Genomic DNA, 17,007 nt, shown 5'->3' on the forward strand with positions numbered 1-17,007 from the left:
TTTTTTTTAATATTGACACAATATATCAAATATCACATCAGTTACCTCGAATCGTGAGCTTTTCTATCTTGGAATCTAGATCCAGTGAATTCATATAAACGGCAAAGTCGTCGTCTTTAGCCATTTTTTCTTTAATCTCAGCTTCAGCTAATCGTTGATCAGCTCCGGATTCAATTAACAATCGGAAAGATCGCAAATCGGAATTTTTCAAAGCGGTAGACAAAAGCGTTTGACCATTTTTATTTTTTTGGTTGACATCTGCTCCTTGCTTTATAAAATATTCTACCATATCTACCTGTTCCAATTCTAATGAACATACAAGTAAACTGTTTGCAAGTGTTGCGTCTACTTTGACGCCTTTTTCAATCATGCTATTGAGTATTTCAAAATTACGTTTTTCCATGCACACTTTTAGAGGAAGATTACCATTTTTATCAGCTAAATTTATGTCGGCACCTCTTTTTATTAGATATTTTGTAATATCCGAATGACTTCGCTCAATAGCACGAATTAAGGGAGTTCCTGAAGACACTACATTAAGGGGAGCTCCCCTTTCTACCAATAACTGTACCACATCTAAATAGCCTAAATCAATGGCATGTAATAAAGCTGTATGAATTGTCAATTCAGCACCGTGATCCAACAGGAGATTTATTATCTTTTTGTTTTTTGTGTCCACTGCCCAATATAAAGGAGTTTTGCCATTTTTATCCGGTTTGCAGGTATTTGCACCCAAAATTATTAATTTCTCGCTAATTTGATAAAACCCCCTTTTGATACTGATGATCAAAGGATTCTTTCTTCCTACATTGGGATTTACACCTTTTTCGAGCAAAAACAGGACAAGGGGAAGATTATTCCAACACACTACGAACTCGAGTGGTGTATATTTAACGGACCAGTGTGAGAAACCAAACACAATTTTACTCATGTTATAACCTTCTCTCAACATTTGGGTGAGAACAGTGGTATCACTGTTCACTAGAGCACAGTGTAATCGGTTCTAAAACATAACAACATATTAAACAAACTGGAAATAAACAATACGGGTTGCAAAATGTAAGATAAAAGTTCTAAAAATGCAGCTATAATGAAACAATTTTCAAAATCTGACATTTAGAACTCGAAGAGGTAGATAAAGAAGCATTAGCAGAAAAGAAGACCAAAATGGACGATGCTCGGCCAGCAAATCTAAATTTTAATTTTTCCGTTACCAGCGGGATGACTGAATCTATTAGATCAATGATATTGTGGCCAGACCATTCATATGCAAAGAAGAATGCCACAAACTTGACATAAATATTAGTACACCATCACGGCTATACACTTATTTTCCAACAACAAATTAACAAATAAAAAATTTATTGGGAAATCTCAATATCGTATAGTGTCTCCTCGAGCTTGAATTACAGCTTCCATTCGTCATGGCAATTCCTTCAAAAAGGTGTTGAATGACAGCTTGATTTATTTCTTCCCATTCTTGAATGACTGCTGCACTTAGGTATCTCAAGTGTGCAGGAGCAGAAACAATGTGTAGAAAATTCTCAAAAATTGTTAAAAAGCAATCAGACTTGGAATATAAATATTTTTAGCTTGTCTTAAATGAAAAAGTAATTTAGCACTGTAAGGTTTGAAGAAAAAAGAGTGTAAAACAGAAAATTCAAATTTCGAATTTTTTATCTTGTATTTATCTAAATGAAATTTCTTGTTGTCTTTATTCAAGATCGGGAACTTTTGAATCATTTTCAATATCGATAATTCTGGTTATCACATAATTTTTTACAAAAGTAATAAATACAGCATTGGTAAATATGTATGTTGAAAAATATTTTCTAACCTCATTTTTGTTATCCAATGTTACCATAGACGGATCCATCACAAAATAATATATCTCAAACTTTGTTGGGTAAATTAGTAAAACACCCGAAATATACCAAACTAAACAACAGAATTGTCTCAGATAACCAAAACAGATAATAAAAATCAAAACTGCGCAAGTTAATGTGTTCACGTGCTCAAAGTTCTCAGTTTCTAATTATAAGAATTCAATGATATAGAAGTAACGACAAGTTTCATAATAGGAGGTATTTTGATTGATATGCTTATCATCATTTATCAGTTAATCTTGAATCACGGTTTTTGTCGTTCTGGTATTAGCGGTACCTAGTTTATATAACGAGTCGTTGGCGAGTTATTTAAAGCTCACAAGTGCAAAAAAGAAGCTTTAGACACGAATTTTGTACATAATTTTTTGTAATACCTAATATTAGAAGATATTGAAGATATTGCACTCTGGCTTCGCTAGGTCTGTCTTACCGTCATCTGGAATAAGTCTAAGCAATATGTCCAACAGTACTATAAACTAAAACTATAAATTTATTGAAATATGAATACTTTTATCCAACACCTGTTTATTATGAAGTCGTAATAATGCCGATTTTGAATATATTATGAGGTCTATGAAACCCTAGTGGACTTATGAACCCTTAATTAAACTGTTTTTATAAAATTAAACAGTTTAGAGAGAATTGAACAGTTTATTGAACATAAAAAAATGTAATACATACATAAAATTAGAATTAAAATTAGAACAACTCTTTTTTTGGCTGTGACTTCTTCAACATTATTCGGTGTTGGATAAAACTATGTATTACTCGTGCCTTAACAGCAAATAAGTCACTCAAGAAATATTAGCCCACTCGAGCAAGCTCTCGTGACTAAACATTTCTTTGGTGACTTATTTGCCTTATTAGCAGGGTCCGGACGAAATAGTACCGGACAAGTCAACCAGTACAACTTTGCGTAATCCCTCGCTCGCACATAAACACGATTCAGCTGGTTCCCTGTTATTGAAAACGAACCAGCTGAATCGTGTTTATATGTGAGTGGGGTATTACGCAAAGTTGTACTGGTCGACTTGTGCGGTACTATTTCGTCCGGACACTGCTTATTAGACACTTGTATAATAAATACCTCGACTGCGTCTCTGTCTTCAGTCTCTGGGCTTGCCACAAAAAGACTCACTTCTACTCTTTATGATATAATATGCTATTATATGCCACTTTTAGGGATTACTGTGCCGACAAAGGCAAGGAGAAACATAAAATTATAACCAACAAAAATTCCGCCCCCAGTGAATGGTTGTTACGAACGTTTTGTTGAAATTAAATATTTAAAATAAAAATTCTTAATTGAGCGAACCTATTCTAATCATTACAGTACCAAGAAATAATTACCATGTCAATAACAAAAATCGCTTGCGTATAGACAGCTTTCTTTTTCACTCAATCATGATAGAGTTTACTTTTCACCTGCCAAAAGTATGATTCCGACTATTAAATCTTGATAAACTCTTCCAGAAATTTTCGGCTTACGTTGTCCGAAAGACGGCCTCAACCAAGCTGAACCGATGCAATGCCACACACACTCCGATCGGTCTGCTACTTTGACCTGCACAGTTATTCAGAATCGTTGTTTTTTATTCTCATCCGGCCGCCTGAACAGTCCGCCAAGTCCCCGCAGTTTCTACCACACGTACTCAGGAAATACGGAAGGCCAGGACTGCACAGTTTTTCCCCTGAGGATTTCCGGAGCGTGTATGGAGCGCATGTAACATCAGGCAATTGATTCGATTTGGTGGTTGATCTCTGATGGTTTAGGGTGGCATTTCTCTGACGGCCACCACAGGCTTGCACGTTGTAAATCGTCGATCCCTGAATAGTCGTAATTACATTACAGACATTTTGGAACCTCACGTGTCCCATTTGTCCCTTATTTTGGGGGTGATTTCATTCTGTTGCAGGAGAACGCAAAATCTCATACTGCCAGAATAGTGAGAGAGTACCTTCCGGACGTTGGTATTCAGGTTATGAACTAACCAGCAAGAAGTCCATACCTGAATCCAAGGGAACATCTGTAGGATAATATGGGACGATGTTTGCAAGAGCAAATGCCCCCTCCAGCTAACCTTCACAAGGTAAGACAGCGAGAGATGGAAATATGGGAAGATATCGATTAGGGAGCAACAATATGGGGCCTGATTGAGAGTATGCACCCGTTATTAAGTTTTTTTTGCAGTCATGAAGTTTAATATTTTTATTAAAGTTTAGAAAATTGTTAAAAGTGTCAGTGATAAAATTGTTCAAGCAGTAAAGGATTCCTGGATTGTTAAAGGTGTCCAAATCTGACGGTTCTGGAATTAAAATTTGTAGGTATTTCGAAATTTTAAGGTAGTGCATTAACTTTGTGAAGAAGTTTATGATGTCTAAAAATAAGTTACACAAACGGGATATTTTAGTAGTACATAATTCACATTGTCAATTCTCAATAATTTTGTTATAATCTAAAAGCAAATCTTATATATGCTTATTCACATGAAGTGGAGCTTCTTCATGACCAGTTGCACCTGGAATATTGTGGGATATATTAATGCAATTAAAATAAAGAATTGATTACCTTGGAGCGATGAAGCATTTTCCGTCGATTCTCCCTTGGGAGCACCATTTTCTGTAAAAGATATTTTTTTTAATATTGATGCAGTTTAAATATCAGTTCAGTTACCTCGAATCGTGACCTTTTTTATTTTGGATTCTAGATTCAGTGAATTCATATAAATGGCAAAGTCGTCGTCTTTAGCCATTTTTTCTTTAATCTCAGCTTCAGCCAATCGGGGATCAGCTCCGGATTCAATTAACAATCGGAAAGATCGTAAATCGGAATTTTTCAAAGCGGTAGACAAAAGCGTTTGACCATTTTTATTTTTTTGGTTGACATCTGCTCCTTGCTTTATAAAATATTCCACTGCATCTACCTGTTCCATTTCTAATGAACATACAAGTAAACTGCTTGCAAGTGTTGCGTCTACTTTGAGGCCATTTGCAATCATGCAATTGAGTATTTCAAAATTACGTTTTTCCATGCACAAGTTTAGAGGAAGATTACCATTTTTATCAGCCAAATTTATGTCGGCACCTTTTTTTATTAGATATTTTGTAATATCCGAATGACTTCGCTCAATAGCACGAATTAAGGGAGTTCCTGAAGACACTACATTAAGGGGAGCTCCCCTTTCTACCAATAACTGTACCACATCTAAATAGCCTAAATCAATGGCATGAAATAAAGCTGTATGAATTGTCAATTCAGCCCCGTGATCCAACAGCTGATTTATTATCTTTTGGTTTTTTTTGTCCACTGCCCAATATAAAGGAGTTTTGCCATTTTTATCCGGTTTACAGGTATTTGCACCCGCAACTAGTAAACTCTCGCACATTTGAGGAAACTCGGCTTTGATACTGATGATCAAAGGAGTATCTCCATTTGGTCCTTCTACGTTGGGATTTACACCTTTCTCCAGCAAAAACTTGACAAAGGGAAGATTATTCCAGGACACTACGAACTCGAGTGGTGTACATTTATTGGACGACAGTGATGAACGAAACACAACTTTACTCATGTCATAACCTTCTCTCAACATTTGGGTAAGAACAGTGGTATCACTGTTCAATAGAGCATAGAATAATCGGTTCTAAAACATGAACATATTCAACAAACTGGAAATAAACAATACGGGTTGCAAAATGTAAGATAATAGTTACAAAAATGTAGCTATAATGACACAATTTTGTCAAAATTTAACAATCAGAATATAGTATACATATTATTTCATGAGCAAGTAAAAAAGAAGGTTTTTATCCACGAAAATAAAGTGAATCATTTGAGTGGATAAAAACCTTTTTCCACTAGGAAGGTACTACTATTAGAAGCGGTCACTCCTGAATCAAATCCAGAAGTAGAATTTCTCTCCTACTGGTTAATAATTTTTTCGCAGGTAAAATAGCAAGACCTAATTTTTTTTATCGGATAAATTTTTCAATTTCACGAAAACTTTTTGCTTGGACAACTTTACGAGTTGAATTTGGGCATTTTTATTCTGGTTAGGCCCGAGAGCTTTAGCTCGACGGTTTAAACTTTGAATAAAAATGTCCATATATCAACGAGTAAAATGGTGTAAAGCAAAAATGTTTAAGTGAAAATTGGGAAATCCCGCACCGACAAAGTGTTTGCAAGTTGCCGCACTGCCGTTCTGAGACTAAAGTTCATTTTTTCTTTAAAACAATTGTCAAAGTGTTGTCACCTTGGTATGAGGCACTAGTTATTTGATGGTTATTAAGGCCCCGTTGTAACTACCACCATGGTTCAACTCAAGTTCAATTTTGAACGACTTTCAGCGCTGTTTTGACGTTGTACGAAAGTGGTTTTATAATTTATAATTGTGAAGTTCGAGTCGGTTTAACGCCAGTTCAATAGATCGTGGGTATTAAAGTATTGCGAGAGAAAGTAAACGGTGATGGAAAACGTTCAGTATCTTGGCGAATTAACCGACGACGAAGATTTCTTCGAACTCTATCAGTTAGTGCAACATCCTAGAGTCCGTGAAAATCATTTTACGAAATGTAGAGATGTAGAGTTTAAAGAAAGATTTAGGTTATCTAAAGAAGTGGTGCAGTTTGTGACAGAAGAAGTATCCGAGATAATCTCGTCCCAAACTGAACGGTATAAAATATTTTTTGTTCGACACTGTCAGAATTTGAGAATTTTCTCCTATGTGAACGGATTTTGATAAATGTCACAACTTGTCAAAACGAAACGTCAAGCTAATTTTAAAGGTTTTAAGCGATTTGAAGCATTTAAGGGGCTCGTCGAACAAAAAAAACGTTGTATTTAACTCGTTCGTGTGTAAATTGGGCCTTTTTTGGCACTCTTGGGCCTTTAAAACGCTCGTTTCAGTCGCGTGCCAAAAAAGGCCCAATTTACACACAAACTCGTCAAATAAACTATCTACTATTATTCTTTGTTAAATTAAGTACGTATAACAAAAAAAAAATTTTTTTAAGTAGTTTTGCAGGAATCCATAATTTTCAGCCCACCAAAAGCACCTGCACCTGCTAACGCGTTCAGAGCACATTTAATGCAAATAAATTCAAATAAACAACTGTTAAAGCAATCTTAAATCATTTTGTTATGAACCCTAATTTTTGATCATAATTTAATTTTGTAGTTATAATTATTATACAGGGTTATTCACGTAAGATGACGAGCCTGATCAGGTAAAAATGCAACCCAAAAGACAATTCACAAAGCAATCTCGATCCCTATTACATTATCCGTCATTATCACAATGCGCATAAAACATAGACAGCTTTTAATGTCAGCCCGATGAATTTCAATTTCTGACAGAAAAATGCCTTTCTCAGCAAAATATGATTTGATTTAATAACAATAATAAGAAATTAAAATCACAAAAGTAATGGGTAAGTGGGATCATATCGGTTCTGTCATCGTTCGAAAATCTTTTCAAATACTAAATATGAACGAAAAATGCAATGACAGATTTATCTTTCAAATTATGTAATAGAATACCTACTTGGATTCCTGATTTAATTTTTAAATACCGAAACACAATGAATGCTTTGTAAAGTATCGCGCGTTCAAATGAAATCCTGGGCTGAGTAGGCGTTGGAAAAATTAAACCGTTTAGAACAGTGTAAAGTTTGAATTTCCCGCCGTTTGACACGAATGACATTTGTTTATGTTTAATCGCAACATACTTGAACATGTTTGTTTTCAGCAAAGGGTGCCCTTAGATATTTGCTTCAAGAATAGGAATCGTTAAGTTATTCTATTTTTAATGTAAAACATTGTACAGAAAGAAAAAAAGAAAGATTTTTTTGGCTCTAAATTTTAGGTTAGCTGTCAACATGCTCCAATTAATCTACGCTTTAAAAAAGCACAACAATTGACGGTTTCCAACGCCTTCCCAGCCCAGGATTTCATTTGAACACTCGATATATTTTGGGTTGTATTTTTACCTGGTCATCTTACGTGAATAACCCTGTATAGTAGGTATCAAAAACAACACTGGAAACGTCTAAAGTCCTTAAAATACACACAAAAAATAAAACGAACGGAATAAAACGCAATACCAGATTCTAGGTTAAAGAAGATAGGCCTGCCTCGATAAATTTGTAAACACAAAATTACCAAAAAGTTACTGTTTTCACCATTGCTAACTTTGTTTTAACCTGGATCAAATGAACTGCCTCCTAACATCGAATGTACTGTTATATTCAAAAAAATCGCGTACACCTATTAATTGCCTGTGTAATTTTGTTGTTCTGGCGTTTATTAACGTCATACTGTGACACTTAATTTATTCAAAAATGCCACTACCAAAAGTTTTTGAACAAGAAAAGTGGGAATTTAGAGCAGTTTATGCCACGTAGAATAAATGCGGTTATCAATGCATACGGTGCCACGACCAAATATTAATGTAATATTCAAATGGAATTATCTAAAAATTAAGACATAACCTGTCTTATAATAACGTTTGTCAAAATGACAGAAAAAGTCCGTTTTTAAACTATACAAAAACCTATAAAAATTGATTACTTGATTTAAATTAAGAAAATTAATTTGGCTTGTTCTAATTCATCCGATGAACACTTTCAAAGCCGAAGTGGTTATGAAGGTCCAGGTTTTGAGAAATATTCTCCTTCTCCAAGCGAGAATTGCTCAGAAAGTGGAGATGAGAAACATAGGTACGGTACTTGAAGAGGTGGATAGAGATGCTTTAGCAGAAAAAGAAGTCCAAATTCAAATTAAATCAGACACTAACGATACTGGGCCAGCAAATCTAAATTTTTATTTTTCTGCTATAAGCGGAATAAATGAAGGTATTAGAGCACACCTAATGGATGGAACACAGTTGGATTTTTATTTCAGATTAACATGTCACTTCTTAACCTGGTCCTAACCTAACTTTTGCCACTGATCTTCAGCATAAATATTGGGTGATTCAAAATTATTGTGGATAAGTATGTCAACTATGTACAAAAATTTATGTGGCAACTGTGTGGGTAGGGTAGAGTTGACATAGTCGCGCAATTTTGAAAATTGTCAAGTTAATGTGCAATGTTATAAAAAAAAAATCAATGCACGCATATGAAATGTCATACAAATGTCAACTCTACTCCACCCACACAGTTACCACATAAATTTCCGTTAGTACATAGTTTCCATACTTATCCACAATAATTTTGAATCACTCAATACTTCACAATGTTGTGAAAAATTCAAAAGTGTTAGCAGTTAAATGCAGTGGCGGCTCGTCAGGGGTGGCAGGGTGGGCAGTGCCCACCCAAAACCAAATGACATATTTTTTTTAAATGTATGTATTTTAATTTTTAAATTTACCAATTATTTAATTGATGATTTGTTATTAGAAAGTAAATGTTTTTATAGGTACATCAAAACATTTCCAAGGCGAATTTTTCAGGGTAGACATGGCTTCCCTGAGAGGTGTTCGTTGAAATATGAAAGCTCTACGAGTATTGTGGCTAACCGTGCGAAACTGCGAAAGAAAGAGACCGAAGTAGAAACGTTTGTTTAAGATTGAGTAATTAAGGCAAGACATGTCTGCCCTGAGTGAAAAGCATTCATTTGTACACATTTTATTTAATTTCTCCCAACCTGTTCAATTGATTTATTCCAAATTTTGTGTAATAATATTTAGGGCTAAGATACATTGAAATAACTAGTAATTGTGAGAAATTATTCACTTAATTTTAAATAAAAAAAATATTAAAATAATTTTTCTTTGACCACGATTTAATTTTTGCAAAACGCTGGCGTTATTCTTAAAAATATAAAAAAAAGTTATAAAAGAAAGTTGAATATCAGAGAAAAATCTTCAAAAACCTCCGCGACGGCATATGTCTAAAATAAACCATAAAGCTATTAAAACAATAATAAATAAATTCATTCGTATAATACTCGTAGCAGGCCAGACATGTCTTCCCTGTAACTTCGTCAAGAATCGGTACCTAATCGGTAACGTCCGCACAACTTAGTCGTTGGCAAGATCGTTGGTTTTCGTGTGGTAGTTCGTCAATTCGTCACGAAGAATTTGCGAGAATTAGTAAGAAATAACGGTGATTTGGTTAATTATTTAATGACAAACGCGTTTAATAAATTATCGTACGATGACAAAGTTTTTATTAAACAATTAGACAGGCGAACCCCTTCATTAAATTCATTCTAATCGTAAATTTAATTCATCGTGTCATTGGCTGACGGGTAGTGAAATCAAAAGTAATTTTTTTTGCTGGCCCTGTCTTTTGTTCAACAATTCCAAATTAAAAAGCCCACCGTGTACGACAGGAGTCGATAATTTGAAGACGTTGCATCAATCGGTCGAAAAACACGGGAAATCTAAAGATCATACGTACGCGGCCTTAAAATTAAAATTATTTGGAAAGCAATAGTTATTTATTTAACGAGTTGAATACAACGTTTTTTTGTTCGACGAGCACCCCCCCCCCCCCCCAAGGCTTCAAATGGGTGAAAATCTTTAAAATTAGCTTGACGTTTCGTTTTGACAAGTTGTCAAATTCATCAAAATCCATTCACACAGGAGAAAATTCTCAAATTCTGACAGTGTCGAACAAAAAAACATAGAAAATTCTTTGGAAAAGTAATCGGGAAATTAAAACGTCTCATCGATATGACAATTTTTTTGGGTACCCAAGAATTGAGCTTTCCGAGGTCACAATAAAAAAGAAGACTCGTCAAATCGCCGTAATTATAGGAAACTCTCGGAATTCTTGTCTTCTTATGATTCAACACAATAGATCAATTTCGACTAAATAATCTCAGTCAAATTTCGATAGAAAAAGAATTAATAAAATCATTGCGTAAAACGGATACATTTTTTGACCAGGTAATTGATTATTTCGCCGATCGATTTAATTTATAAAAAAATGCAACATCATTTTTTTGTTTATTTAGAATTTATTTTATTTACTTTATTGAGAATTTATTTTTTGTTTTATGTTTATGGAAAATTTGTTATTTTTGTTGACTATATATTAACACTCTCATCACTTCCATAATAACAAATAACACTTCCTATTCCTAATTCCTTTCCCGGCAAGAGATTTTCTGAACCTTCCCGTAGGTTCTTGCTGGACACTGCAATTAGCAGTGACTAACACAGAAATTCCTTTCCAGCAATTACAACAAACATAATAAAAAATGTAATAATAACATTAAAATGTCTGCCCACCCAGCCAAAAATGTTACGAGCCGCCACTGGTTAAATGGTTACTAGTTTTAGGATTTTTCTTTGATTCTCAAACAGCAAAAGTCAAAGAATCGTTTAGGTAATAAGATTTTGATAAGAGTTTTAAAAAAGAGAATCTAAATTAGATGTACAGAGTGGCTACGAAAATTGGATTCACTTTTCCACATTTGCCCAAAAGATGGAAATTAAAAAAAAAATTAAATGGAATTGCTGGAAAATAGTACATATATTATGTTATGAGGAGCAAAAATGAAGTTTTATGTGCTGCGGCTGGTAGTGCCGAACGCAGTGATATACTATTTTTTCTTCAAACCTTCATATACCGGGTGATTCAGTTTGGTATTCGCGGCCCTATATCTTTTTTGTTTTAAGAAAAAAGTATAGCAAACCATATATATTTGTAAATCGCTTGTGAAACTACAATAGATGATGTTGTCAAATCTTCTCTACGATGACATATGTCAAAGTTAAGACAGTCAACTTTTTTTTTTTAAATAGTACACTATACATTTCTTAGCCTATTCTTGTAAAGTTTTTTTTTCTACATTTGAATGTATAAAAAAGTTAACAGTTACATCAGAAAAAAAATCGAGAAAAATAATAAAATATGATTTAATTTATTCGAAAGCGTTATTTTCTAAAAAGAACAAGTAAGCCAAACATTTGTAAATTCACATTATGTTGGTTCCCTGCATGTCACTATTTACAAGACAACCACGTAGCCAAAAAATAAAATGATTTGACCTTGTTTGTTTTCAAGCCTCGGGTGCGCCTCGGCGAGAAAACTGAGACTCGGACAAAATACCAAATCCATACTGAATTTACTATGCTAAATTCGCGTTATGTTGGTTCCCTGCATCTCACTATTTTAAGAATTACATAGCCAAAAAATAAAATTATTTGACAGTGAAATACCCGATCCATCCTGAATTTACTTTATTCGAATATTAGAATTTACACTTATTCGAATTTTACATAGTCACCTATTCAAATATTCGAATAATTCGAATACGATTCCCAAGACTCATCACGTCATTCATGCACTATCAAAATTCAACTAGGTACATATTTTCATCGTGTATGCATTCAAAGCGGTATAGTCAGGAAGAAGTTAGGTTTCGAAGCCAGATGTTATGTCATAGTTATTTATGTAAATGTAGGTTATAACATAGCTATTTATTTAAATGTAGGTACGTTAATAATTGACGCTATTAATGTCAAAATTCAATTGTCTCCATGGCTAACTAGCTCTTTTTATAAAATAACACTTTCGAATAAATTAAATCATATATTTTTTTTTCTCGATTTTTTCCTATTGCAAGTGTCAACTTTTTTTACACATTCAAATGTAGAAAAAAAAAGCTTTACAAGAATAGACTAAGAAATGTATAATGTATCATTTAAAAAAAAAAGTTGACTGTCTTAACTTTAACATATGTCATCGTAGAGAAGATTTGACAACGTCATCTATTGTAGTTTCATAAGCGATTTACAAATATATATGGTTTACTATATTTTTTTCTTAAAATAAAAAAGATATAGGGGCGCGAATACCAATCTGAATCACCCGGTATAACAAATTATTTAAGACATGTTAAAAAACCAGGTCGTCAGCTCGTTAGATGCCATGACAATGAAGTGACACTTTAGCATTATCAATGCAGCAGGATAATATCATAATTTACGGACGTTTGAAGAAAAACTATTTTTTTTACGTAACTATGTCTTAAAAAATTTAGCTAAATGTTGATTGTAGCCGATTAGGATATGTTGCACGCTAATGAGTAATGACCCTCCACTCTTACAGCTGCTGTTCTACCAGTGGAGCCACCTTCTCCAGCAGGATAATACCATTTTATGATACAGTTGGTTGCAAAAAAAGCGGGAAATGAAAATTTCCCTAATGTAAATTTGGTTTTGTTCATTTGTTAATTAATTGTCTACTTGACAATACCTGTCAAATAATTTTTAAAAATGTCATTGAATTTTGACCATAATTCTAACCTATCTCTTGTAAAGAGGTTTCACACTATGAAAAATTGTAAATGTATCAATTTTATTCTGACAATTGCCGTTTTTTTTAAATTTTTTAACACTTTTCTTGACGTGGGCATAATTAGGCAGGGAAAGTTTTTTAATTTAAAACAGTCTAACCAAATTTTGAAATGACATTGACAATAAATTGTTAAAAATAATGACAGTTGCACGAAATATTGAATTGGATGTTGCCATTTAATTAAATATATTTTTTCGATCTTCAATTTTTTTGTAAAAACAGCGACATCTCTGGTAATGTTGCAGTTTAAGGTCCTAATAATGCGCGCTCCGTGCCCCACAATATTTACTTCTGTTGATGTACTTACACCGTTGCCAGATTTATTAAAGATTGAACAGACTTTTCTAGATCATGCACGTTTTGGTGCAATTTGTTGATTTGTTTGTTGTCTTGTTTGTAATAAGCCCAGTTTTAAAAAAAATCGCTTCATTAAAAAAAATCCACATGTTTTTGTTCAATTTTTCGTTTTAAGATGAGCTAAAAAGTGCATTTGATTCAGAAGAAACGTCTCTACGGGGTGACTGTTGTAGTTTTTGCAAAAACAAATTAAACTGTAAGACACAACATGAACAAAAATGTGAACAAAAGGGATAAAATTCTGTCATTACGCAACCCACCATAATTCTCTGCTACGAGCAATATAATGTTGAACCTTTAATAAATCTGGCAACGGTGTAAGTACATATGGAGAAGTAAGTATTGTACGGAACACGGAGTGCTCTCCGTGCGCAATAGGGCTGCGCAGTAGTAGGACCTTAAACTGCAACATTGCCCCAAAATTATAAAACCACCAACACCGTAATTTACCTGGAAAACACAATCGGCAACGTTGTTTTTATTGGGAACTTAATTCAACAGGTGGTGGTTTTAGAATTTTGGCAAAGACTACGAGTATAGTCGAATCACATAATTTTTTATAAGTGTTAAATACGGCATTAGTAATATAACGGGTGTTTTTTAAAAATTTTGTGTCGAAGTTGGCGTTGAAGAGTCGATTGTGAACGCACCACCGGATTACGCACTCCGATCAGCTGTTTAAATCTATCCTCACTTTTTGCGTGTTTTTAATATGCAGTTTGAAAAAAATCAGTCTTTTTTAAGACGCCAACGCCAACTTCGACGCCATCTTTAAAAAACACCATTTGCGAGTACATATATGCAGAAAAATATTATCCTACCCATTGATGATAAGCCATTGTTGCTCACTCACAAAACAATATATTATCTCAAACTTTGTTGGGTAAATTAGTAATATACCAAACTAGACAACACAATTATCTTCAGATCAAGGTGGTTAACCTCCTTCCTCGTTGCACAGACTACCCACTAGAATAGAAATAGACGAATAGACCAAAGACCACAGAACACCCCCTCTCTCCGCTTAGGGTTTTTGGCGGAAACGGATACGATTCCAGTGGTGCGATGGGGTTCTAGCACGTTCTAGAACCTTCGTGAAGATTTCAAAGCGCGCGGCGATTTAAATCGTAGCAGTACATACAAGATTTTTTGCACGACCTGTATATAATGAGCAACTTTACTCCCTGATTGTATGGAGTAAAGTGGCTCTTTTTTCCCCTTGGGCAAAAAACCGCAGCCAACTCAAGCTTTTAGTCATCTTTTTTCCCCTTGGGCAAAAAACCATAGCCTATTCAACCTTTTATGGTTCATATTTATTTCGAATTCATTTTTCTTTTCACTCGAGGTGCAGTGTGAAGCCCAAAGGCGAAGTCCGAGGGTCCTACAAAGCAACGACGGTAACAATCATGCAATCCCGAGGTGCAGATACTATTATTTGCACGATTCAAAAATTTTAATTGAAAAAAGCCGAGAGGTTAAAAATTATTTTTAACTGTCAACATGACACTTCAATTTAGCTTGACAGTGATAATTTACAAATTTTCGGCTTTTTTATATTAAAATCGATGAGTCATGCAAAAAATAGTATATGGACCTCGGTAGTGAATGATTTTTACCCTCAGTGGTTTGTAGAACCCTCGGGCTACAAATTGCACCTCGGAAAAATCATCCACTTCACTCCCTCGGTGCATAATATACTATTTTTCACTCGAGATGCAGTTTGTAGCCCGAAGACGAAGCCCGAGGGTCCTACAAAGCAACGACGGTAACAATCATGCATTCCCGAGGTGCAATACTATTATTTGCAGGATTCAAAAATTTTAATTGAAATAAGCCGAAAGGTTAAAAAATATTTTTAACTGTCAACATGACTCTTCAATTTAGCTTGACAGTGATAATTTACAAATTTTCGGCTTTTTTCTACTAAAATCGGTGAGTCGTGCAAAAAATAGTATATGGACCCCGGGAGTGAATGATTTTTACCCTCAGTGCTTTGTAGAACCCTCGGGCTACAAATTGCACCTCGGGTAAAAATCATCCACTTCACTCCCTCGGTGCATAATATACTATTTTCTAATTTGCTGTTTTAACAAAGCTGTTAACGCATTCGTTTTGAATGCGTTAATAAGCTATTACGAGTAACACATCCGAAATCTAGGAACTTTTTTCAGTTGGTAACACACATTGCCGGCAGCAAATTGACTCTGGTATTATCAGCATTTCTAGATAATTGTAAGAAATATTTAAATACCAATAATTATAAAGTTTATTTCTATTAAGTATATAAAAATGAATCGCCGTTCGTTAGTCTCGCTAAAACTTAAAAACCGCTTGACCGATTTGAATATTTATTTTTTTCTTTTGTTCGCTTTAATACAGGGGTGGTTTAAAAAGAAAAAAAAAATTGGAAAAGTTGCCCGGAAAATTGGAAAATTGCAAAAGTTATAATTTTTGTATGCATTTTCGATCGTAACAAACTGACGATAGGAACGACATATTTGATTAATTCTTTTTTTTGTTTGATATGCCCCGGGCTAGAAATGACTGAATTGAATGTTTTCAATAGAAAAAAAAAATCTGGAAGATTTGGGGAAAAATCTGAAAAAACTAAATTACTTAAAATAATTCGGGGAAAACTGAAAGTACTTTTTTGTATGAACTCAAGACCATAACTTAGGATTCGAACGATGGCTATGCGTAATTCTTTTTTGGTTTTGTTTGTTAGGGTTTTGGATAAGTTTTCGGAAAAAAAATTCGGGACAATTACAAAGGAAAGTCGGAAAATTCGGACAAATTTCAAAAATTATAATTTTTATATGCACTGTCGATCATAACTGACAGCAGGACCTACATATTTGCTTTTCAATTCAATTGAAAAAAAAATCTGGAAGATTTGAAGAAAAATCTGGAAAAACGCAATCCAGTAAATTAAAATAAAATTACATTTGCTTTTACTTTTGTGTTGTTTCGCGATCTGTCCAACAAATGTAGTAGTTGTTTTATTTCTATTCCAATTTGCATATTTGCCTACATGCACAAAAGTCATTTGACAGCTGATTGTGAAATTGGGAATCAAACCAATCGGATTGTTTACTTGAACATCGATCTTGCAATCGAAATCGAAATGTAAATATTGGGTGATTCAAAATAATTGTGGATAAATCTGGCAGCTATGTACGAAAATTTATGTGGCAACTGTGGGTAGGATAGAATTGACATTTCTTTGACAGTTTATAGTCGCGCAATTTTGAAATTTGTCAAATCAATGTGTAATGGAATTTAAAAAATCAAATACACGCTTATGAAATGTCATACAAATGTCAACTCTATCCCATTCACACAGTTGCCACATACATTTTCGTACATAGTTGCAATACTTATTCACAATCATTTTGAATAAGTCAACCGAGGGGAAAAACATGAATATCTCCCGTGGTGCATACAATATTTT

At 34.0% G+C, this 17,007-nt stretch overlaps 3 protein-coding genes across 8 annotated transcripts in view; 1 reads left to right on the forward strand and 2 right to left on the reverse strand.

Annotated features, from left to right (window-relative positions):
- Positions 1 to 2,832, reverse strand: part of LOC138129700 (putative ankyrin repeat protein RBE_0997) — a 50,713-nt gene extending 47,881 nt beyond the window's left edge. The window contains exons 1-2 of the mRNA XM_069045980.1: positions 1,838 to 2,832; positions 46 to 1,003 (exon numbers count right to left, since the gene is read on the reverse strand). Coding sequence (XP_068902081.1) covers positions 46 to 1,003; positions 1,838 to 1,876 — 997 coding nt within the window. The 5' untranslated portion in view covers positions 1,877 to 2,832. The remainder of the gene's footprint in view (positions 1 to 45; positions 1,004 to 1,837) is intronic.
- Positions 1 to 17,007, forward strand: part of LOC138129696 (ankyrin repeat domain-containing protein 29-like) — a 263,705-nt gene that overhangs the window by 186,677 nt on the left and 60,021 nt on the right. The gene's annotated exons all lie outside the window — the stretch shown is intronic.
- The window catches only part of LOC138129705 (inversin-B-like), a 98,359-nt gene continuing 85,589 nt past the window's right edge, over positions 4,238 to 17,007 (reverse strand). For 2 of the 4 annotated variants that reach the window (XR_011159348.1, XR_011159349.1), the window contains 3 exons: positions 4,561 to 5,527; positions 4,456 to 4,506; positions 4,238 to 4,405 (listed from right to left, as the gene is read on the reverse strand). Coding sequence is in view for 1 of the 4 variants with exons in the window: in XM_069045985.1 (XP_068902086.1) it covers positions 4,356 to 4,405; positions 4,456 to 4,506; positions 4,561 to 5,527; positions 14,378 to 14,395 (1,086 nt within the window). In the remaining 3 variants the exon portion in view is untranslated. Of the gene's footprint in view, positions 4,406 to 4,455; positions 4,507 to 4,560; positions 5,528 to 14,377; positions 14,944 to 17,007 lie in introns of those variants that run through there. The other 2 variants (XM_069045985.1, XR_011159350.1) reach the window with 2 other exon arrangements.

The sequence above is a fragment of the Tenebrio molitor genome, chromosome 4, assembly GCF_963966145.1.
Source record: "Tenebrio molitor chromosome 4, icTenMoli1.1, whole genome shotgun sequence".
NCBI lineage: Eukaryota > Metazoa > Arthropoda > Insecta > Coleoptera > Tenebrionidae > Tenebrio > Tenebrio molitor.